This window comes from Sus scrofa, chromosome 4 (assembly GCF_000003025.6).
Source record: "Sus scrofa isolate TJ Tabasco breed Duroc chromosome 4, Sscrofa11.1, whole genome shotgun sequence".
In the NCBI taxonomy this organism is placed as follows: domain Eukaryota; kingdom Metazoa; phylum Chordata; class Mammalia; order Artiodactyla; family Suidae; genus Sus; species Sus scrofa.
Window position 1 is genome coordinate 89213390 of NC_010446.5, and position 22248 is coordinate 89235637.

A 22248-nucleotide genomic window follows, 5' to 3' on the forward strand; every position below is an offset into this window, starting at 1 on the left:
CATCTTAGGATTCATCCATCCTGCCTCCCACATAAAGCAAAGAGTCTTTTCCAACAAAATGATTGACCCCTAGCATCGACTTGAATAGGTAGTGAACTCCCCTCAAAAATTAATTTACAACTGTTTATTCATTCAATCTCAGTCTGACAATGTGTCCTCCACTGTGCTCCACTGTAGTGGTGAAACTATTAAAAAAAAAAAAAAAAAAAAAGAGGGAGACACACTTATTTTGACCTTGCACCCATTGTGGCCATTAAAATAGATTCCGGAGTTCCCGTCGTGGCGCAGTGGTTAACGAATCCGACTAGGAACCATGAGGTTGAGGGTTCGGTCCCTGCCCTTGCTCAGTGGGTTAAGGATCCGGCGTTGCTGTGAGCTGTGGTGTAGGTTGCAGATGCGGCTCGGATCCCGCGTTGCTGTGGCTCTGGCGTAGGCCAGTGGCTACAGCTCCAATTCGACCCCTAGCCTGGGAACCTCCATGTGCCGCGGGAGTGGCCCTAGAAAAGGCAAAAAGACAAAAAAATAAATAAATAAATAAACAAACAAACAAACAAATAAATAAATAAAATAGATTCCAATATGATAGTTCTATCTCCTCAAGTCCAGTGTTTGTTTGTTTTGTTTTTTCTCCCTTCCAAAAATTCAGGTAGCAACCTATTTGGTGGAATTTTTTTTTTTTTTTTTTTTTTTTGGTCTTTTGAGGGTTGCACCCCACGGCATATGGAGGTTCCCAGGCTAGGGGTCGAATCAGAGATGTAGCTGCCGGCCTACACCACAGCCACAGCAACTCAGGCTCCTAGCCACATCTGCGACCTACACCAAGCTCACAGCAAGGCCAACACCGGATCCTTAACACACTGAGTGAGGTCAGAGATGGAACCCGAATCCTTGTGGGTACTAGACGGGTTTGTTAACCACCAAGCCACAACAGGAACTCGGTGGAACATGTCTGAGTATCAAGCAAGTGGAGGTGTTCCCGTTGTGACACAGCGGAAATGAATCTGACTAGGAACCATGAGGTTGCTGGTTCGATCCCTGGCCCTGCTCAGTGGTTTAAGGATCCAGCGTTGCCATGAGCTGTGGTGTAGGTGGCAGATGTGGCTCAGGTCCCAATCCAGCGTTGCTGTGGCTGTGGTGTAGGCCAGTAGCTGCAGCTCCAATTTGACCCCTAGCCTGGGAATGTCCATTTGCCACGGTGCAGCTCTAAAAAAAGGAAAGAAGAAAGAAAGGAGGAAAGAGAAGAAAAGAAAAATGATTAAACAAGATGGAAAGAAATAGAACGCCTAGGTAAAAGTCATGATCTTTCTGATAACTTCAACTGGGATTCCTAGCTTTCATTTCTACTTAAAAGAAATCCTTTACTCTTGCCTGTGATACTTCTAGGCATTGTAAAACCTCTTAGCCTACTTAAGGCCTCAGTCAGCCAAAACCAAACACTTTCAGCTTTAGCTGTTGCACCCTTTTAATAGTTTCTTTCATAGCCTGTAACAACTCAGTCATTAATAGCTGAGCTTCTCTCAGCCAGCAACCACTGATCTCTTCTCAACAACCAGATTCAGATAAGACCTCAGATACCCTTTCTTTGGCTAGATCCTTGGCATGTTTACATTTTCTCTGCCAGTTCAGAAACAGAGAAGATGGGGGGAAAAGATCATATCTTATCCCCATCCACCTGGGATCTTCTGACTCTCATTTTCCAATGGGAATCTGGTTGCCTAAGTTACTAAATTCTAAGTAGGCTTGCTCCTACTCAGTCTATGGTGCCTACACTCTAGCTTCCCCCACCTTTCTATTGAATGGCTAATTAGCATTGACAAGATTATCTTTAGTGAAGCAGACCTCTCCAAAATTCTTGAACAGCTTTGCAAAGATTATACAGAAAATTCAAGATCCTAGATCAGAGGTTAACAAGCTTTTCTTGTAACAGCCAGAAAGTAAATATTTTAGGCTTTGTAGGTCCTGTACGTGAACTACTCAGAGTCTCCCTTTATAACTTGAAAGCAGTCATAGAGTATATGTAAACAAATAAGAGTGGCTATATTCTAATAAAACTTTATTTGTGGACACTAATGTGTGAATTTCATATAATTTTCATGTGCTTTGAAATATTCCTTTTTCTTCTTTTAAATGTTTAATGTAAAAACCATTCTTAGCTCACAGACTGCAAAAATAGGCAGCAGGCCAGATTTGGCTTATAGGCCATCAATTCTGATCCCTGCCATAGCTGATTAAATGCCCAAATATGCTACAATAATAAGTTGTATAATAGTAAATAGTAATGAGTCAAAGAAGAAAGACATTGTTGGAGTTCCCGTCTTGGCGCAGGGGTTAACGAATCCAACTAGGAACCATGAGGTTGCGGGTTCAATCCCTGGCCTTGCTCAGTGGGTTAAGGATCTGGCATTGCCGTGAGCTGTGGTGTGGGTCACAGACGCAGCTCAGATCGCACGTTGCTGTGGTTCTGGCGTAGGCTGGTGGCTAAAGCTCTGATTCGACCCCTAGCCTGGGAATCTCCATATGCTGTGGGAGCAGCCCAAAGAAATAGCAAAAAGCCAAAAAAAAAAAAAAAAAAAAAAAAGAAGAAGAAGAAAGACATTGTCTAGGACTGGGGAAGAGTCAAAAACTTCCTGGGAAAATGGGATTTGGGTTAGCTATTTATAAGAAAGGGTAAAATTTAGACAAATGATAGAATGAAGGGAGGAGGAGGAAAATCTGTGTCGATCTGGCATCTGGGTGATAAGAAAAAAAATGATGAAAGAAGACTGAGGTTTATGATGGGGAAGTTGCAGGATGTGTTAGGGCCTTGAATGTCAGAATAAGGAATTTAAACCTGACCCTCATACAAATGGCTTTTGTGTATGTGTGTGTGTGTGTGTGTGTGTGTGTGTGTGTGTGCCATGCCCATGGCATGCAGAAGTTCCCCAGCCACAGATCAAACCCACACCACAGCAGTAACCAGAGCCACAGCAGTGACAACACCAGATCCTTAACAAAACTGAACCACCAGGGAACTCCAACAGATGACATTTTTATATTATTCTTGCAGGGGAAACAGGACTAATTTGACAAGAGAAAGACCAAGAGCAGAGAGACTGGAGTTCCCATTGTGGTTCAGTGGTAATGAACTTGGCTAGTAACCATGTGGACTCGTGTTCGATCCCTGGCCTTGCTCAGTGGGTTAAGGATCCAGCATTGCCATGAGCTGTAGTGCAGTTTGCAGATGTGGCTCAGATCCCACATTGCTCTGGCTGTGGCATGGGCCAGTGGCTATAGCTCCAATTCAACCCCTAGACCAGGAACTTCCATGTACTGCAGGTACAACCTTAAAAAGACCACAAAAAAAAAACTTAAAAAAAAAAAGAGCAGGGAAACAAAGATGGGGTGTCATAGTTGCACAAAGTGCAAGAATGTGGGTAAGTGTAGTGACAGTAACAGAAGAAAAGGGACAACATCAAGAAATATAAGGCATGAGGAAGCAACAAGACTTGGTGACTAATAAGATTAAGGAGAGGATTCAAAATGACTCTTGGGAATTCCTGTTGTGGTGCAGCGGAAACAAATCCGACTAGCATCCATGAGGATGTGAGTTCGATCCCTGGCCTCACTCAGTGGGTCAGGGAACTGGCATTGCTGTGAGCTGTGGCATAGGTTGCAAACATGGCTCAGATCTGGTATTGCTCTGGTGTAGGCTGGCAGCCATAGCTCTGATTCAACCCCTAGCCTTGGAATTTAGGACCAGAAAATTGGGCGTTATTCAATTATTCCCTGGCTATTAGACATACATTATGGAATTCCTGCTGTGGTGCAACAGGTTAAGGATCCAGTGTTGTCTCTGTGGTGGTGAGGGTTCAATCCTTGGTCCAGCACAGTGGGTAAAGTTCCCAGCATTGCTACAGCTGTGCCGTAGGATGCAGCTGCAGTTCAGATTCTGTCCCTGGCCCAGGAACTTCCATATCCCATGGGTACAGCCCAAAAAAAAACAAACAAAAAAATAAACAACACACATTATGGTCAAGACCTTTGTTAAATGTTGGGAAAAGAAGACCTAGCCTATAGTCTAGAAGGGTCATATGAATGCAAAGGTGCAATATTGTTATGGGAGACACAGTGGAAATCTGGGCAAGTGAAGCAGGAGTCCAGAGAAAAGGCTAGAATGAGATCTAATCTGAACAGGCATCAACAGGCATCAAAAGCAGCTACTAAGAATAGCAAGATCTGTGCATGGAACTGGAATTGTAGATTTTTGAAGACATTCACATACTAGAATGAGGATAAATGAAATCATGTATGTAAAGGTACTCTGTAAACTGTGATGTTAAAGTATGAGCTATTTTTATTTTTTACCAGAGCCCTGTGACTAGATGAACTACTAGAGAAGAATATAGAAGAAAGGTGGGGCAATTCCCATTGTGACTCAGTGGGTTAAGAACCCGACATAGTGTAGTTCCCTTCATAGCTCAGCAGAAACAAATCTGACTAGTACCCATGAGGACAAAGGTTCGATCCCTGACCTCACTTAGTGGGTTAAAGATCCTGCACTGCCATGAGCTGTGGTGTAGGTTGCAGACTTGGCTAGGATCTGGCGTTGCTGTGGTTGTGGCTGTGGCTGTGGCTGGCAACTACAGCTCTGATTGGATCCCTAAAAAAAGGACTCAACATAGTGTCTATAAAGCTGCAGGTTCAATCTCTCAATCTCTAGCCGCACTCAATGGATTAAGGATCCCACGTTGGAGTTCCTGTCGTGGCGCAGCAGAAACCAATCCAACTAGGAACCATGAGGTTGCAGGTTCACTGGCCTTGCTCAGTGGGTTAAGGATCCAGTGTCGCCACGAGCTGTAGTGTAGGTCACAGACGTGGCTCGGATCTGGGAACTTCTGTATGCCACTGGTGCAGCTCTAAAAGGACAAAAGATAAAAAAAAAAAAAAAAAAAAAAAAAGGATCCCGCGTTGCCACAAGCTGTGGCATAAGTTGCAGAAGCAGCTTGGATCCTGTGCTGCTGTGGCTATGGCATAGGCTGGTAGCTGAAGCTCTGATTTGGCCCCTAGACTGAGAACTTCCATAAGAAAGAAAGAAATACAGATGGAGAATCAGGAATGCATAACATCATAAAGGCTAGATAAAAAAGGTGTTTCAAAGAAGATAATATGGTTGTCAGGGAGTCAAAAGCATGGTTATGATTGGAAGAAACGTAAGAGAAAACCCATTGAATTCAACAGGTCACAGGAGATCTTTAGCGAATTTATAGAAAGAAAATCAAAACTAGATTACAAGGTACAAAGGAAAGAAGGTAGCCTGAACCCTTCCTGCTTGAAAAAGTGTTTGTGCCAGAGCCTAGGAGGCCAAACAAGATAAAGCAGGCCCAGACTGGAAATTTGGCTCCATGGACACCTGAGTGAGGTTGACCACATTTTAAATGCAAACATTGCAGGTAAGAATAGCAGGTAGCAATGGTTCAGAAGTCAGAAAAGAGGCGGGAATCATACTGCAAGAATAGTGAATATCCTGTCAGAAACTCACGACAACAAGGATAATCAGCTATGAAAGAGCAGCTAGGAGTTCCCATCGTGGCTCAGTGGTTAACGAATCCGACTAGGAACCATGAGGTTGCGGGTTCGGTCCCTGCCCTTGCTCAGTGGGTTAACGATCCGGCATTGCCATGAGCTCTGGTGTAGGTAGCAGACGTGGCTTGGATCCCGCATTGCTATGGCTCTGGCGTAGGCCGGTGGCTACAGCTCCGATTCGACCCCTAGCCTGGGAACCTTCATATGCCGCGGGAGTGGCCCAAGAAATGTCAAAAAGACAAAAAAAAAAAAAAAAAAAGGACAGCTAAAAGGGAAACAGGAATGTACCCAGGAGACATGAAACCTACATCACTATAATAGATACCCATTAGGTATATATATATAATGAATGAATGTATTCACAAATAATAACATATGATGCCACGTAGAATGAGCATGAGTCAGACCTTAATTCATATCCTAGCCCATTTATTCATTCCACAAACATTTAGTATATGTGCCCAGAGTGTACAAGACCCTAAGGATCCAAAATAAAATATGCAGCTCTTGACTTCAACAATTCACCGCTTATTGACAGTCAGAGAGAAGGAGACAATTGTTCTGCAATATAAGGAAGGGCTGTGACAAATGTGTGCAGACATGTAGCTCTAGCCCACAGTTTCCCAGGGGTGATGTGCTGTGCTCAGGCCTGAAGGATCAGGAGGATGGGGGAGGGGGATGTGTGGTGGTTTGGAAGTGGGGTGTGTGTGGCAGTTCCAACCAGACAGAATATCAAGGGCAGATGTTCATAAGTGTGTAAGCATAGTGTGTAAGCATAGCTTGTTCAGGGAACTCTAAATGCTTAAGCACATGTAGAGCCAAAGTGTGATGTGTTAGGTCACAGGAGGGAAGCCAGGCTGAGATAGACGAGGGCAGAGTGATTAATAGGGCTAGATCATAAAGGACTTTGTGTAACATGCTAAAAGAGATTGGATTTTATCCTGAAGGTAATGAGAAGCAAATGAAGAATTTTAAGCAGAGGAGAGACATGATCAAATTTGCATTTTAGAAATAGCAACAGCATGGAGGATGGGTTGGAAAGAGATGAAGCTGGCCACGGAATGATTTAATAGGGTACTTGCAGTGATAAGTGGAAAATGATGAGTATCCGAAGTCAGCTAAGTAGTGGGTGTATAGAGGTTGGGAGACAGGAATGACAGGGCAAGGCATCTGATCATTTTTAAGGAGGAAGAAAAAGGAAGTTTGGTGACTTCCCAGCTTCTGGCTTGACATCAGGAGAGGGTGGCAGTGGAGAGAGGAAGGAAAGGAAGAGCTTAAGAGAATGAATATGTATTGACTTCCTTCTAAGCACTGTGTAAGGAAGTTTACACATATTACTTCATTTAATCTTCATAACAAACCCAGCTAGTGGGTATTATTAACTCTTTTTTAACAGATAAGAAAACTGAAGTTCAGAGAGTTTAACCCACCAGGCTACAACCAACACAACTGTTTTTCAGACCTGGCCTGGGAAAGGTGTGTTAGAAGAGGGTAAGGACATCTGTTTACCCTGAAAGCCTGTTCACCATGGATGCCAGGGGCATCCTATAGCACATCCCAATTTCAGTCTGCCCCATGGGAGGGACCCTGGGGCTGGGGGAGCATTTCTGTACAGAGAAGAGCAATGTCAGAGAGATGTGTTCTTTAGGCAACCCCATCTCAAAAAACTTCAAGAAGAGCAGGCTCAGGGCAATCCCTGGGCCCAAAATGAAGGGGAACCCCTGGGCTACAGCTTCTTTCTTCTAGCCTGAACTCCTCCCTAAACATTCAATACTGATCTAGGACAGGAAGTCAGCCTCCCTTCCCCAGTCTGGGAAGGGCCCAGCCTGATGATATCTGACTCCCATGGAGCTGGGTCTCAGTGACATTATATAATTTGGAAAGAAGCAAAAAAAAGTAATTCAGCTAGCAAGAACCAGAGCAAAGTCTGTATGAATCCAAAGCCCATGTTTTTTGTTTCTCTCTCTCTCTGGCTGCAACCACAGCATGTGGGAATTCCTGGGCCAGGGATCAAACTCAGGCCACAGTGATGGCCCAAGCCACTGCTGCAACAATGCCAGATCCTTAACCTGCTGAGTTCGTTATGGGAACTCCATAAAGCTGCCTTTTTTTTTGTTTGTTTGGTCTCTTTCTTTTTAGGGCGGCACCCGCAGCATGTGGAGGTTCCCAGGCTAGGGGTCAAATTGAAGCTGTAGCCACTAGCCTACTCCATAGCCATAGCAACATGGGATCCAAGCCGCATCTGCGACCTACATCACAGCTCACGACAATGCCAGATCCTTAGCCCACTGAACAAGGCCAGGGATCAAACCCACATCCCATGGATGCTAGTCGTTTTCAGTAACCACTGAGCCATGAGGAGAACTGCCAATAAAGCTGCATTTTATATCTTTTTTTTTTTCTTTTTAGGGCTGCACCTGCAGCACATGGACGTTCCCAGGCTAGGGGTTGAGCCAGAACCACAGCTGCTGATCAACACCACAGCTACAGCAATACCAGATCCGAGCCTCATCTGAGCACCACACCAGAGCTCACAGCAACGCCGGATCCTCAACCCACTGAGCAGGGTCAGGGATTGAACCCGCATCCTCATAGACACCAGACAGATTCATCACCGCTGAGCCACAATGGGAACTCCTCTTTTTTTTCCCCTTAGGGCTGCACCTGTGCAGTATGGAGGTTCCCAGGCTAGGAGTCCAATCAGAGCTGTAGCCACCGGCCTATGCCATAGCCACAGCAACACGGGATCCAAGCCTCATCTGAGACCTACACCACAGCTCATGGCAACGCTGAATCCTTAACCCACTGAGCAAGGCCAGGGATTAAACCTTCATTCTCATGGATACGAGTCAGGTTCATTAACCGCTGAGCCACAACAACTCCCAAAACTCCACTTTAGACATACTGAATTTAAGATGCCTATGTGACATCCAAGTGAAGTCATCTAATAAACTATTAGGTCAGGCAATCCTTGTACAAATTATTTAAATTCTCTGGCCTCAGTTTTTTAATCTGTAAAGTGGTGATTTTACCTATCTTTTAGGGTCAACACAGGTAACAGTTCTTACATGGTACACTGATCACATGGGGCACTCAATGAGAACAAGTTAACAAAGCTATTAATACCTATAATATGATATATATTCTTTAAGTTTGATTATGTATTTCCTTGTAAGATCTAGGCATTCCATTTACTTTTTTTTTTTTTTTTAGCGCCGCACTGGTGGCATATGGAGGTTCCTAGGCTAGGGGTCGAATTGGAGCTGTAGCCGCTGGCCTACGCCACAGCCACAGCAACGCCAGATCCGAGCCTCAACCTACACCAGAGCTCATGGCAATGCTGGATCCTTAACCCACTGAATGAGGCCAGGGATCATACTTGCAACCTAATGGTTCCTAGTCAGATTCGTTTCTGCTGTGCCATGACGGGAACTCCAGATTTCCATTTACTTATGCAATCTCCATCTTTAGGCATTAAATTCCCTGATAATAGGAAACTTCTCCTTTATCCCTCCCCATAATGCCTCACCACAGAGTGGGCACTTAATAATTTATCACAAGAGTAAATTGGCAACCATGGAAGTGAATAGGGGCCCAGGTATGGAGGGCCCTGGACTCCTGTAGTCTCTCTTCCAGTTGGTGGTACCATCATCCATTCAATCACCCATGCTAGGAACCTGGAGTCATCTTTAACTCCTCATACTCTTTCTCAACCCAGGCAGTCTAGTAATAACCAAATTCCAATTATTTCACTTCCTATGTATTTCTCAAAACTCTCTCCTTCACTATATCCTAACTCAGGTTTAATCCTCACCTACTTGAAGGCAATAGATTTCTAACCAGTTTCTTTGCCTCTTGTCCTGTCCCCTCAAATCCATCTTCCAAATAGCCACAGTTAGATATCTAGAATAGATTTGACCATGTCATTTTCCATATTACCCTTTAAAAGCTTCTTGATGGACTCAAGCTGCTTTCTCTGGCATATAAGTTCTCCCCTGAACTGGCCCTGCCTACATCTCAGTCTCATTCCATATCTCTCTAGACTTCTCTCTTCCCATTCCCAGCCTGGAATGTTATGCTCCAGCAAGAAAGGCTTGTTTGTGGTTCTACCATATCTACTTTTTTGTATCTGGCTTCTTCAACTCGGGTTGTACCCTCTACCTGAACTGCCTTTTATTTTTACCTAACTCCTCATTATTCTTTAAAAACCAACTCAGTTTTCACTCCTCCAGGAAGCCTCTCCTGCCTCCTCAACATCTCTTTGCCAAAGCAGGATTAGGTGCCATTCTTCTGTGGTCCTATAATGCTCTGTGCCTAGCATCATCAGTGACCTATGTTTCTTTAGATCTATTTAACAGTCTATCTCCACACTAGCACATTTAAACTCCATGAGGGCAGGAGAGCATCTTCTCCAGCATTTTTATCCCTAGTGTCTAATACACAGTAGGTTCTCAGTCAGTATTTGTTGACTGAATGAATTAGTATGATTTCCCATGGAGTTCCACTCAAGCAAAGATACCAAGAGATGCATACACATAAATATGCTCGCCAACTCCCAAGGACCAGATCCAAGCACCTGTCCTCTCTGGAACTCAGCTTCTTCCAAAATGCAGTAAATCATGCATAGTTGGGTGTTGTATCTACTTGAGCTGAAGAGTTCCACAAATTTATTCCAGGGACCTAAACAAGGCTCTCTTTCACTCAGTCTCTTCTGTCTCTGCCTCCCTCTGTAAGTGTGTTTTTTATGGCTCTAGTCTGCAGTTGGGTTTTTGGTGGGCTTTTTTTTTTTTTTTTTTTTTTTTGTCTTTTTGTCTTTTTATCTTTTTGCCTTTTCTAGGGCCACTCCCGTGGCATATGAAGGTTCCCAGGCTAGGGGTCCAATCAGAGCTATAGCTGCTGGCCTACACCAGAGCCACAGCAACACCAGATCTGAGCCATATCTTCAACCTACACCACAGCTCACAGCAACGCCGGATCCTTAACCCACTAAGCAAGGCCAGGGATCAAACCCACAACCTCGTGGTTCCTAGTTGGATTTGTTAACCACTGAGCCATGATGGGAACACCTGCAGTTGGGTTTTTATCTCAACCTTAGAGCAATATTAATTATAATTTAACTGAAGTAGATGACATGACAGGAAAAAAGAAAAGAAAAATGTTTATTCTAGTGAGAGAACACTGTGTAAGTGTGAAAAAGCAAGCACCCAGGGAGATGTGCAGTGAGAAAGACCTTTCAAATGGAAAGACTGAGATTTGGACCTTATTCCACTGTGGGAGGGATCAGATTTATCCAACATAGATTTTATCCAACATATTACCCATCCCTAAAATATCCAAATGGTTTTTGAAATTACTTTCTCTGGGAGTTCCCGTTGTGGCGCAGTGGTTAACGAATCCGACTAGGAACCATGAGGTTGCGGGTTCGGTCCCTGCCCTTGCTCAGTGGGTTAACGATCCGGCGTTGCCGTGAGCTGTGGTGTAGGCTGCAGACACGGCTCGGATCCCAAGTTGCTATGGCTCTGGCGTAGGGCGGTGGCTACAGCTCCAATTCGACCCCTAGCCTGGGAACCTCCATATGCCGCTGGAGCGGCCCAAGAAATAGCAAAAAGACAAAAGACAAAAAAAAAAAAAAAAAAAAAGAAATTACTTTTTCTGTTCACAGATGTTAGGAGAAGAATGTTAGGAGAGACATTCTTCAATGTCTGTGGAGCACCAGACAACCCCAGTGAAGACTTCTACTTCTGATTCTTAAACTTATACCATTAGAAGTCCTTCATCTTGGCTCCATACAGGACCAGGCACATAATTTGCAGGGCCCACTGCAAAATGAAAATGCAGAACCCCTTGTTCAAAAATCAAATCACTAAGAATTTCAGGACGGCAGCATTAAACCAAGCCTGAGACCCCTCTGACCACAAAGCCTGTGTGACTGCCCAGAGCACACCCCCATGAATCCAGCCCTGGTGCAGGAGCCCCCAGATCAATCCCAAATTCCTCTAATTTATTAGAGGTCCATTCTTTTTTGTTTTGTTTTCTGTTTTTTAGGGCTGCGAATGTGGCATATGGAGGTTCCCAGGCTAGGGGTTGAATCAGAGCTACAGCTACCAGCCTATGCCATAGCCAACACTGGATCCAAGCCCCATCTGCAACTTACACCACAGCTCATGGCAACCCAGGATTCTTAACCCAATGAGTGAGGCCAGGGATTGAACCTGCATCCTCATGGATGTTAGTGAGATTCACTAGCCGCTGAGCCTCGACAGGAACTCCCTAGAGGTCCATTCTTTTTTTTTTTTTTTTTTGTCTTTTTGTCTTTTGTTGTTGTTGCTATTTCTTGGGCCACTCCTGTGGCATATGGAGGTTCCCAGGCTATGGGTTGAATCGGAGCTGATCCGAGCCGCGTCTGCAACCTACACCACAGCTCACAGCAACACCGGATCGTTAACCCACTGAGCAAGGGCAGGGACCGAACCCGCAACCTCATGGTTCCTAGTCGGATTCGTTAACCACTGCGCCACGACAGGAACTCCTAGAGGTCCATTCTTATTTAATCCTCAACCCTCCCTCATTAGAAAGTGGAACCTCTTCTCTCTCTCTCTCTCTCTCTTTTTTTTTTTTTTTCTGGATGAATAATGCTTTCTTTTCTATTTTTCTCTACAAACATTTAGAATTTATTTTTGGGGAGTTCCCATCATGGCTCAGCAGAAATGAATCCAACTAGGAACCATGAGGTTGTGTGTTCCATCCCTGGCCTCACTCAGTGGGTTAAGGATCTGGCATTGCTGTGAGCTGTGGTGTAGGTCGAAGATGTGGCTCAGGCCTGGTGTTGCTGTGGCTGTGGCATACGCTGGCAGCCGTATCTCCGATTGGACCCCTAGCCTGGGAACCTCCATATGCCACAGGTGCAGCCCTAAAAAGCCAAAACAAACAAACAAAAAGTATTTTGGAGGGGAGATTGCAAATTTTATTTATTTTTTAAAATAATTTTTATTATAGTTGATTTACAATGTTCTGTCAGTTTCTGCTGTACAGCAAAGTGACCCAGTTATACATTTATATACATTCTTTTTTCACATTATCCTTCATCATGTTCCATTGAAAGTGATTAGATATAGTTCCCTGTGCTATACTCTTCTAACTCTTTACATAAGACCTTAATTAGATCCCAGTCTCTCTCTCTCTCTCTCTGTCTCCCTCTCTCGTTTTTATAGGGCCACACCTGCGGCATATGGAGATTCCCAGGCTAGAGGTCAAATAGGAGCTACAGCTGCCGGCCTACACCACAGCCACAGCCATAGCAATGCCAGATCTGAGCCGAGTCTGGGACCTACACCTCAGCTCATGGCAACGAAGGATCTTTAACCCACTGAGCAAGGCCAGGAGTCGAACCCACATCCTCAAAGATACTAGTTAGGTTTGTTACCGCTAGGCACTATGGGAATTCCCTAGACCACAGTCTCTTTTGAAGAACTTTCCTTTGGGGGGTCTGTACACTTATTATGCCTATTCTTTTACTGTTGACATACTCTGTGTGAAAAAGCTCTCTCACCCTCTCTCCTCCCAGCTTGTCCAGAATCTATGCACAGAGGAGGCTGCAGACCTAGCCTGAAGCTCAGCAGTAGGGTTCGATAAGCAGAGCTTCTAATAAGTCATGAGGTCCCTGCTTATCAGGTTCTCTCCCCAGGTGCCAGCCTCCAGCACTGTGGGCATGCTGGGAACACCTCCCACCCAAGCCTTTGCCCTGGGTCCAGAGTCTGAGTCCTATCTAGGCACTCACTGAAAACAGCTGAAGGCCACAGAGGTAGAAGTTCCTTGTTTTCCAGGTACTAAAGGCTATAATCCCTAACTTTAAATACTGGAAGCTCCTGAGATCAAAGGGAAAGCAGGGTTACAGTGGGAGTACGTGGAGAGGAATCCAGCACCAGATTCTGTGGCCTGCAGGTGACGTGCTGCCTAAGAGGAACAGGTAGGAAATCTTTGGGGACCCAGAGACTAATAGCAATTAAGTGCAGATAACACAGGGGGTCAGGCCCAGAGCAGGTTTGGGAAGAGGATCTGCAGAAGCAGGAGAAGAAGGTCAACGGTGGCCCAGAGCTGACTGCTAACCCCTATCACTTTCAGGGGCCTGTGACCACCATCCCAACACCTGAAGCCATGGCCAGCGGGGAAGATGAGCCAAGGAACTGTGCTGTGTGCGGGGACCGAGCCACAGGCTATCACTTCCATGCCTTGACTTGTGAGGGCTGCAAGGGTTTCTTCAGGTGAGAACTTCCTCACCAACATAAACAGCCTCCCAAACTGCCTGCCAGGCAGCCGTCATGCCCTGGCATCTGCCTGAACTTGTCCAGCTGCCTCGCTCCTGCAACCTGGAGCCTAACTACCCTAGGGCTAGCAAGCTACCCATTGCCAACCGCAACACTGTATATAAAGGTAGCAAAATAACAGAGGGAAGGCCAAGTGCTGGTTCTATGGATGCAACCCCTTAGTCATGTGTACTTACTCTCTACAAAGCACCAGCTAGTACAGCATCAGCCAGGCTTTCCTGAATGACTCTGTGCCCCCCGTGGAAATGCTTGAGATGCACCGTATCCTCTCCACTCCTAGGGACCCTGGGGCACAGCTCAGATTAGCCCATGTCACCACCGATTCTTTTAGACCATGTCATTTCAGCCCTTCACATACCCACCTTACTCGCTGCCATCTCCGACCCTCACAACATCTCTGTCCTCACAGGCGAACAGTCAACAAAAGCACCAGTCTCATCTGCCCCTTTGCTGGAAGCTGTAAGGTCAATAAGGCCCAGAGGCGCCACTGCCCAGCCTGCAGGTTGCAGAAGTGCCTAGATGCTGGCATGAAGAAAGACAGTGAGTTGTTCCCTTACCATCTCAAGGACCCTCTATGTCTCTCCACTGGCTATGCTTTGCCCTTGTTCCTGTAGTGTCTTCTCCACACAGTGGGCAGAGTAAGCTTTTTGAAATAAGTCAATATCACCATTCTGCTCAAAACCTCCAAGGGTTCCTCATCTCTCTTATGGTCCATGATCTCATGGTCTAGCTCCTCCAAATCACCTCTCAGACTTTACTTCCTACCCTTCGCCCTGCTCAGTGCATCCCAGCTACACTGACTTCAATGCTGCTCTCAGACACTCCAAGCACACGCTCCTTGGCCCTGTTGTAACTTACACTTGTACTTACTGTCACCTCTACCCGGAGTGCTCTTCCACTAGATATTCATCAGGCTTGCTTTTTCTCTTCTGTCTCTCAAGTGCCTGTCACTTAGTAGGTTCTTGATAATTGTTGAATTATTTAATGTTTCCTCTCTGGGCCAGATAATTACGCTCTGCCCCCAAAAGATAATGCAACTTGTAATCAACTCAAGTGACCATAGTCAACTTGCCCAAGTCCACTCAGCTGAAAAGGTGTAGTCAGGATTCACCAGATCCTTGCTTTCTCCACAACATCACATTATTTTTCTTCTTTTCTTTTTTTTATATTGATTTTTTTTTCTTTTTTCTTTTTTTTTTTTTTTTTTTTTTTTTTGCTTTTTGTGGCCACACCTGAGGCATATGGAAGTTCCCAGGCTTGGGACTGAATTAGAGCTGCAGCTGCTGGCCTACACCACAGCCACAGCAACGCCAGATCCTTAACCCACTGAGCGAGGCCAGGGATTGAACCTGCATCCTCAGGGCTACCAGTCAGGTTTGCAACCCACTGAGTCACAGTGGGAACTCCCTATATTACTTTTCAATATGAAGCAGTGGAAAGGAAACCGTGGCAGTCAAAACATCTTTAATTCAGTCTATATCAATAAGTATTCTGTGACTCTGGACCTGTCCCTGAAATGTCAGCCTGTTTACATTTCTGAAAAATATGGATAATAACACCTGCCTTCTCTACTCATAGGCAGGCTGGTTTCATTCAGTGAGATTTAACCTCAGAACCTCTGAAATTATAAGGTGCACCTTATGCAAACATAAGGTGATGTTTTTGGTATCAAGAGCCCTCCCACTTCAGTGTTCCCCCAGAAGCCAAACATCTTACACTTTACTCTCTACACTTCCTTTCCCTCCCACAGTGCACCGTTTTCTGCTGCAGTGCCTCACAGGTTGGGGAAAGTGGACAGGAGCTCCCTACCACCTGGAGGCTCTGGGACTTCAAGCAGGCCTCAGGAGCCCTCAGGAACTCTCCTCCCTCCCTGTGTCCTTCGTTGTGCAGAGCGTCCGAGAGCCCTGGACTACGGGCTGACAGAAAAAGGTGCTCTCTGCTGGTCTCAATAACTTTGTCACATCTCTCCCCGGGCACAGTGATCCTATCAGCAGAAGTCCTGGCATTGCGGCGAGCAAGACAGGTTCAGCGCCGGGCACAGCAAGCATCACTGCAGCTGAGTAAGGAGCAGAAGGCGTTAGTCCAGATACTCCTGGGGGCCCATACCCGCCATATGGGCACTATGTTTGATCAGTTTGTGCAGTTCAGGGTAAGCACTTACAGGATACCAGCTGGGCTGTGACCTAAGGGAGAGGGCTGCGTGCCATGCACCAATCAGAGGACAGGACTTCTCCAGAACCCCAGCTGAGGCAGACTCCTCAGCCCGGAACCCTACTAATATAAAGCTGAAGAGACCTAAAGGAGATCCACAGGTCCCAGGTCTCTCACTCGGGCTCTGATCTCTGCAGCCTCCAGCTCATCTGTTCATCCATCACCAGCACTTGCCACCCCTGGTGCCTGAACTGTCTCTGCTCATGCATTTCGCGGACATCAACACTTTCATGATACAGCAAATTATCAAGTTCACCAAGGATCTGCCCCTCTTCCGGTATGTGACCTCCCCTTACTTTTCAGGATGAACACACTCCAGTAAATTTTAACCCATCCCACCCCACCCCCTCACACACCCATGAAGTCACTACCCAAACGAACCCATCCATCCCTCAGCCCTTCCAAGCACCAGGTCTTGAATTCCCAACTTTAAGTGTCTCAATCAGAATCGGGAGTTCCTCTCCCTCTCTGAAGTTCTGGCTAGAGTCTGAAGTGCTGGCTTCCTGCTCCCCATAGGTCCCTGCCCATGGAGGACCAGATCTCCCTTCTCAAGGGAGCAGCTGTAGAAATTTGTCAGATCGTACTCAATACCACTTTCTGTCTGCAAACACAAAAATTCCTCTGTGGGCCTCTTCGCTACACAATAGAAGATGGAGCGCATGGTGAGATGGTGCTAGAACAGTAGAGGGCAGGCATCCCTTTGGTATGGTATGTGGTGAGGTGATCTGAAGGCTCCTAAGCCTAGTATCTCCCACAGTGGGGTTCCAGGAAGAGTTTTTGGAGTTGCTCTTTGGCTTCCATAAGACACTTCGGCGACTGCAGCTCCAGGAGCCTGAGTATGTGCTCATGGTTGCTGTGGCCCTCTTCTCTCCTGGTGAGCATCCCTCAAAGCCCAGAAGCTTTGGTTCCACCACCTCTGCCCAAGCTCCCAGCTCCCTGAATCCATCCATCCAGGCCGTTTAGTCTTCAAACTTGTGGAATGGGTCTATCCCAGCCTTGCCCCCTGCCCCCCAGAGCACTAGGCAAGCTACCTGAAACTCCCCACCTTGTCCTCCCCAACTCCCTATCTGGCAGACCGGCCTGGGGTAACCCAGAGGAAGGAGATTGATCAGTTGCAAGAGGAGATGGCACTGACTCTGCAGAGCTACATCAAAGGGCAGCAGCCAAGTCTCCGGGACAGGTACAGCGGGACTAGGGGCGTGGAGGCTCCACCAAGACAGGAAGGGGTTAAGGGGACACAACTCAGGACGAGTGCTTTTATTGTCCTTTCTTTTGGGAAACCAAGGCCCCCACCCCCTTGGGGGGGAGGTTCGTAGACCCCCAATATCCAAATTGCTCCTACTTCTATTTCATCTCACTTTTTCCAGATTTTTTTATTCAGTAGAGATGCAAAGTAGTAGCTCACAGGCTCTGAATAATAGCATTCCTGAGATTGATGACATCCATCACCTCACCAGTCCAGACTAAAGCAGCCTTTCGAGAGTCTTATTCACTCTCTTTCCTTGGCCCTTCCCCTCCTCTCCATTGGTCCAATTCCTTTCATTCTTCATTCCCCTTGAAGTTAGGGTCATTCAGTTTCAGGGCCAAAGCCAGTCTCTGGTTCAACAGTCCATGATCTATCCAGGCTCTGAGGTATGCTCCACTTCTGTCCTTGCTTATTTCTCAATGAGCCAGTTTGGCCAGAAGAGGGATGCGGTATACAATAGAACACGCTCATCTTCTAGAACCTGCTCTAGGCCAGATCCTCAGATTCCATACAGTTGAAGATCTGGCCAAGTCTGGGGCTTTTTCCACACTTGACCCTCAGCGCTTTGGGTTCAAGGAAAATGGCATGGTGAGAGAAGTCTATGTCAGATAGTGGCTCCTTTGGGAACCTTTGGAACTTTTGATGCATTTGTCATACCACAGCATATTTTCCCTAGTGTTCAGACCTAGCTTCACTGACAGGCAGTTCAGGGGATCAGGGCCTCAGGAAAAGACTCTCGGCTGCCTTATTTCCCTCCTCTTTCCCTGGTGACCCCAGTACTTCTTCCAAAGGTTTCTCTATGCAAAGCTGCTGGGCCTATTGGCTGAGCTCCGAAGCATTAACAAAGAATACTGGTACCAAATCCAGAACATCCAGGGACTGTCCACCATGATGCCGCTGCTCCAGGAGATCTGCAGCTGAGGCCCAGTTTGCCTCCTTCCCCAGCCCACCTGCACATGATGGACTGTGTACGGCATCCAGGGGAAAGTGCTGGGAGCCGTCAAAAGGGAGCCCACTGGTTGCAATGAAAGATTAAAGCAATAACTGCCTCTTCATGCGGTAATGGGGAGAATAAGGGGTGGCCGTGGGGATAAAGTTGTTCTCTGGAAGCACGGAAGATGGGGAAAGAGGAAGCCTCAGGGCTAAGAGGTAAAGAAGCTCCTTCTGGGAATAGGTGGCCCTACTTTCTGAGGTCAAAGATTTAGCCCTTCAGCCCTTCTTTCCCAGCCTTGGGAAACCCCGGAATGGAAAACAGGATGGGGAGCTAATCCCATGCAGATTTTTCTGCTCTGAAGAGGAAGAGGCTAGGAGCTTTAATCCTTAGGGAAATGAAGGAGGAGGGAGTGAGGGGAGAAAAATTCAGCCAGACATACCCCTTAATCCTTCTCCCTTAGTTCAGAGCCACAAGAGCATGGGAAGATGACACTGGGGCTGATGGCAGAAGTGGGAGCCTGAAGCCACTGCCTCAGCAGCTGCTCCTGTGGCAGCTCCAGTTCTGAGGAGGGCATGGTCCTGTCCCCACTCTGCTCCTGGGACCTAGAGGTCACCCAGCAAGGTGAGCTCTGGAGACGGGCCTAGTCTCTGGCCCTAGGGCACCTGACTCAGAGGTTCCAGCTGCTGTAGGGGCTGGCTCTGGGACAACCTCAGCCCACAGTGATGCTGAAGCCACAATGGAATCTGTTGCGCCAGTGATTAAGGAAGGCTCCGAGGGCTAGGGTGACGGGCAGGGGGGGCATCTTCTTCTCCAGCACAGCACCCACACACCAGTTACTATCCACCAAGCCTGTTGGGAAAGAGAATATACACTAGGTTATTTAATAGGTCTTGGAGAAAGGGATCTGCTGAAGTGAGGCAGAGTTTCCATCCCACTGCCGACCCCCAGTCCCTTAGCACCTCTGAATGTCATCTGAATAACCCTTACCTCTAAACACCATGTTGGCCTGGGGCAAAGTCAGGTGGTAACCAAAGGAGAAGGTTGTGTCTTGTAGCCTTGTGTTTGCCTCAAACTCTACTCCAACTTGAACCTGAGAACCACAGGCAAGGAGGGGAGAGGAATCTGTCTGAGTGAAGACTAGAGGAGTCCTGACAGGGCATCAGCAAGAATGAAGGCACTCATGAAATGCTTGTGCAGTGTGGGCAGGAGGAACAGAAGGTCAGCAGGTCCGGAGGGACTTGCTGGGGTGGGAGATGGGATCAGTAGACTCACCTGTTCATTTGCCCTGTGGTAATAACTTGCATGGGCCCCACCTGATCCCACATTCAATGTAGCTACCCAGTGTCCAGCTGTAAAAACCAAAGTACAAGAGAAAAGGAGCATTACTGTAGTAGAACACAGGCCAGGAACCCCAGCCGAGTCCTCCCCATCACTATTCCTCCTCACCCCATACCCGAGTACTTCCCAGCCAGTGTCAAGATGGCCCCTTCTTCTCCTGGCCTCCGATGATAAACTAGCTCTCCTCCCAGCACCAGCCGATGAGTGAGGCTCTGCAGGAAGTGAGCGACCATGATCACTGTGGGGAGACATGGAGTCAGTCATAGAGGAAAGCCTGCTCCCTCACCTCCAGCAGCCCCCACCCCAGCCTGCCCAAGAAGTTTCTTTACTAATCCCTGAACCAACAACGAAGAGGCACAGCCAACATTATTAGCAAATGGGCAGCCAAGACAAAAAGAACCCTGTGCCAATTCCTCACCCGATTCCCCAATCAGGTCAGGATTTCCTAAGGTCAGAGTGGCTGTGTAGTCATCTCCCCGATACTCGCCATCAAACTGCCATGTCAGGAACTTGGCCTGCTGAGTCTGGGTAGGGAGAGCAAGAAGTAAAATTGCCCTCCCTCTCTATAATCACTCGTGCTGCTTCTCCTCCCCCTGGAGCCCCCAGAGCAGGACACTCCTGGAGGAGAAGGAGGAAATGCTTCAGTGGATGGAAGCAGGAACCATGGGTCACCTGGAAGACAGCCTTGGCTCGGAGCCGCTCTGCCAAGAGAAGCAGGACCTGGGCGTTGAGGCTGCCACTGCTGTCCATATCTCCTACCACAGTGGGGAACACCTGTTGAAAAGTGTCCACAGTTAGGAATGAACTGGGTGGCACCAACTCCGACTAAAGCCAAATGTAGGATTTCTTTAACAGTGCCCAGCGCCCCCTAGTGGAGCCACAGAGACATCACAGAAATGTTTTCTACCCTCTCCCATTCAGCAGAAACACAGAGGAGGTGCCCTACCTATTCTTCCCCAGAACACACACATTTCCTCCTCCTCTACACCTGGGTCCCAACTGGGCTTTTCGGGGATAACCCAGGTGTGTGGAGCCCTCACCTCAGTGGGGCTAAGTTGCCAGTCCCCTGCATAGGCCGCATGGAGGTGATAGCCGGGCAAACCCAGAGCACTCATATGCACAGTGTGAGCCACCTGAAGAAAGAAAAGTCAGTGGAAGAGAGAACATTCCTGCTCCATTTCAATCCCCCATCCCACCCTTCATCTTCTCCCCATCCAGCGGGTCTTTTAAGAAACCCATACATTCCAACATATGCAGCGGGTCATCAGATTAAAAGCAACAAGTCCCACAGGCAAAGGAAGTAGAGCCCCCATATCCTCCCTCTTTTGTCCCATATAGCCTGCCTAAAACTGGGGTACAAAGGAAAGAAGAGGGTCCAGGGACAGGAAGGGAGGAGTAGTAAGGAGGGGCCAGAGAAGTGGGAGCACCTGGAAATGGCTGCTCAGAACCTTGTTGACAACGAGCTTCACTCCCTCCATCTGTGCTGGGAATACATCTGAAGGGAGTGGAGGGGAGGGGGGGAAGGGAAGGAATAAGCACAGACAAGGAACCTCCAACCCACGAAGTAGTCTCCCCTTTCAATCCCATAGACAGTGATTTGGAGGAATTGACCTCCTTTCAAGTGCTGCAACAGGAAATGCTCCCCTCCATTGGGGCACCTGATCCTCCCTGAGGCTGCATACCCCAGCTGTGACATCCTCTTTTCTGCTCCCATCACTGGACACCCAGCATTTCCCTCCCCTTCTCTGCCTCTTCAACCTGAGGCGTCCAAATGCCAAGTTCTCACCTTTGCATAGCCGGTGCAACTCATCGAAGCTCCCAGGGTTGGGGAGAGGTTCCTCTCGACGGGGGCTCCGGCGGGGCAAAGCGCCCATCGGTGCCAGGCCCAATGTGTTCCCCATTTCAGTCCAGAGGAGAGGGGAGGGGAGCCGGGGTTCGCCTGGGAAAGGACGCTATTGCTCCCGCTACCCACCACGGGCCCCACCCCCCATTATCTGGCTCCCTAATCCCAGAAACTTCCACATGGTCCGACGCTAGACCTGGAACAAGAAGAGTAGGTGGGAGAAGGCACTGGTGGGGAGTTTGAACCCCAAGCACACTCCCATCCCATTTTTAATTCCTCACCCCACCTGTCACCCCTGTACCCTCCCCCCCGCTCTAATTCTTGCCTCCACCACAGAGCTCACCCAGTTTCCTAGTCTTTCTACTCTTCATTCCCAGGCCCCAAGGCGAGGCTTGCGGTGGAGCAATAACCCTTACCGTCTCAGACCTTCATGCTGCCCCTTTCCCCCCGACACACCCCGGTCATCTTGATGGGGGCAGCCATCTTGAGTGATGGCATAACTGCGGCTTCACGCTGCATTCCCAGCGTGGTCATGGGCGCCATCTTGGAACCGGGCGAAAAAAAAAAAGATTTCCTAATCCTCCCTATATTGGGCTCCGCCCAATCTATTTAAAAAAAAAAAAAAAACTGCCTGGCTGCTGACCACAAGCCAATGGGAGAAGAGGAAACAAAGGAAAGACAGACCTCACATTCAGAAAGCTCCAACCCCGGCACTGCAGAGACAGGCGGAGCTTGATTGGTGGCTTCTTAGACTTACTCAAGTAGATGGCCTTAGATCGCCCTGCCTCTC

General features: G+C 47.5%; 2 protein-coding genes across 7 annotated transcripts; one reads left to right on the forward strand and one right to left on the reverse strand.

The window, feature by feature from the left end:
* On the forward strand, positions 12925–18392 carry NR1I3 (nuclear receptor subfamily 1 group I member 3). 2 transcript variants are annotated; one of them, XM_013996822.2, is made up of 9 exons: positions 12925–13385; positions 13684–13823; positions 14296–14426; positions 15866–16035; positions 16235–16374; positions 16614–16759; positions 16855–16971; positions 17172–17277; positions 18135–18392. In XM_013996822.2, the coding sequence occupies exons 2-9, from the start codon at positions 13717–13719 to the stop codon at positions 18262–18264; spliced, it is 1047 nt and encodes a 348-aa protein (XP_013852276.1). In that variant the 5' UTR covers positions 12925–13385; positions 13684–13716; the 3' UTR covers positions 18265–18392.
* On the reverse strand, positions 17340–22115 carry TOMM40L (translocase of outer mitochondrial membrane 40 like). 5 transcript variants are annotated; one of them, XM_003125660.4, is made up of 10 exons: positions 21875–22115; positions 21402–21654; positions 21043–21110; positions 20656–20748; positions 20288–20389; positions 20034–20139; positions 19731–19853; positions 19550–19626; positions 19265–19367; positions 17340–19126 (listed from the first exon to the last, which is right to left on the reverse strand). In XM_003125660.4, exons 2-10 carry the CDS (start codon positions 21514–21516, stop codon positions 18987–18989), a joined length of 927 nt encoding a protein of 308 aa, XP_003125708.1. In that variant the 5' UTR covers positions 21517–21654; positions 21875–22115; the 3' UTR covers positions 17340–18986. The 5 variants fall into 5 exon arrangements, with proteins under 5 accessions (XP_003125708.1, XP_013852281.1, XP_013852280.1 ...); XM_013996827.2 differs by having other exon boundaries at positions 21402–21554; positions 21875–22035; XM_013996826.2 differs by having other exon boundaries at positions 21802–22030.

Bases quoted from the DNA above. Each gene is read 5' to 3' on its own strand.
- TOMM40L (XM_003125660.4), bottom strand. From the start codon at position 21,516: ATGGGGAACACATTGGGCCTGGCACCGATGGGCGCTTTGCCCCGCCGG. The intron at 21,111-21,401 runs GTGAGAACTTGG...CACTCCCTTCAG, and splicing joins GTTGCACCGGCTATGCAAAG to ATGTATTCCCAGCACAGATG. The intron at 19,854-20,033 runs GTGAGGAATTGG...GTCTCCCCACAG, and splicing joins TGACCTGATTGGGGAATCGG to TGATCATGGTCGCTCACTTC.
- NR1I3 (XM_013996822.2), top strand. From the start codon at position 13,717: ATGGCCAGCGGGGAAGATGAGCCAAGGAACTGTGCTGTGTGCGGGGAC. The intron at 16,036-16,234 runs GTAAGCACTTAC...TGATCTCTGCAG, and splicing joins ATCAGTTTGTGCAGTTCAGG to CCTCCAGCTCATCTGTTCAT. The intron at 17,278-18,134 runs GTACAGCGGGAC...CTTCTTCCAAAG, and splicing joins CAGCCAAGTCTCCGGGACAG to GTTTCTCTATGCAAAGCTGC.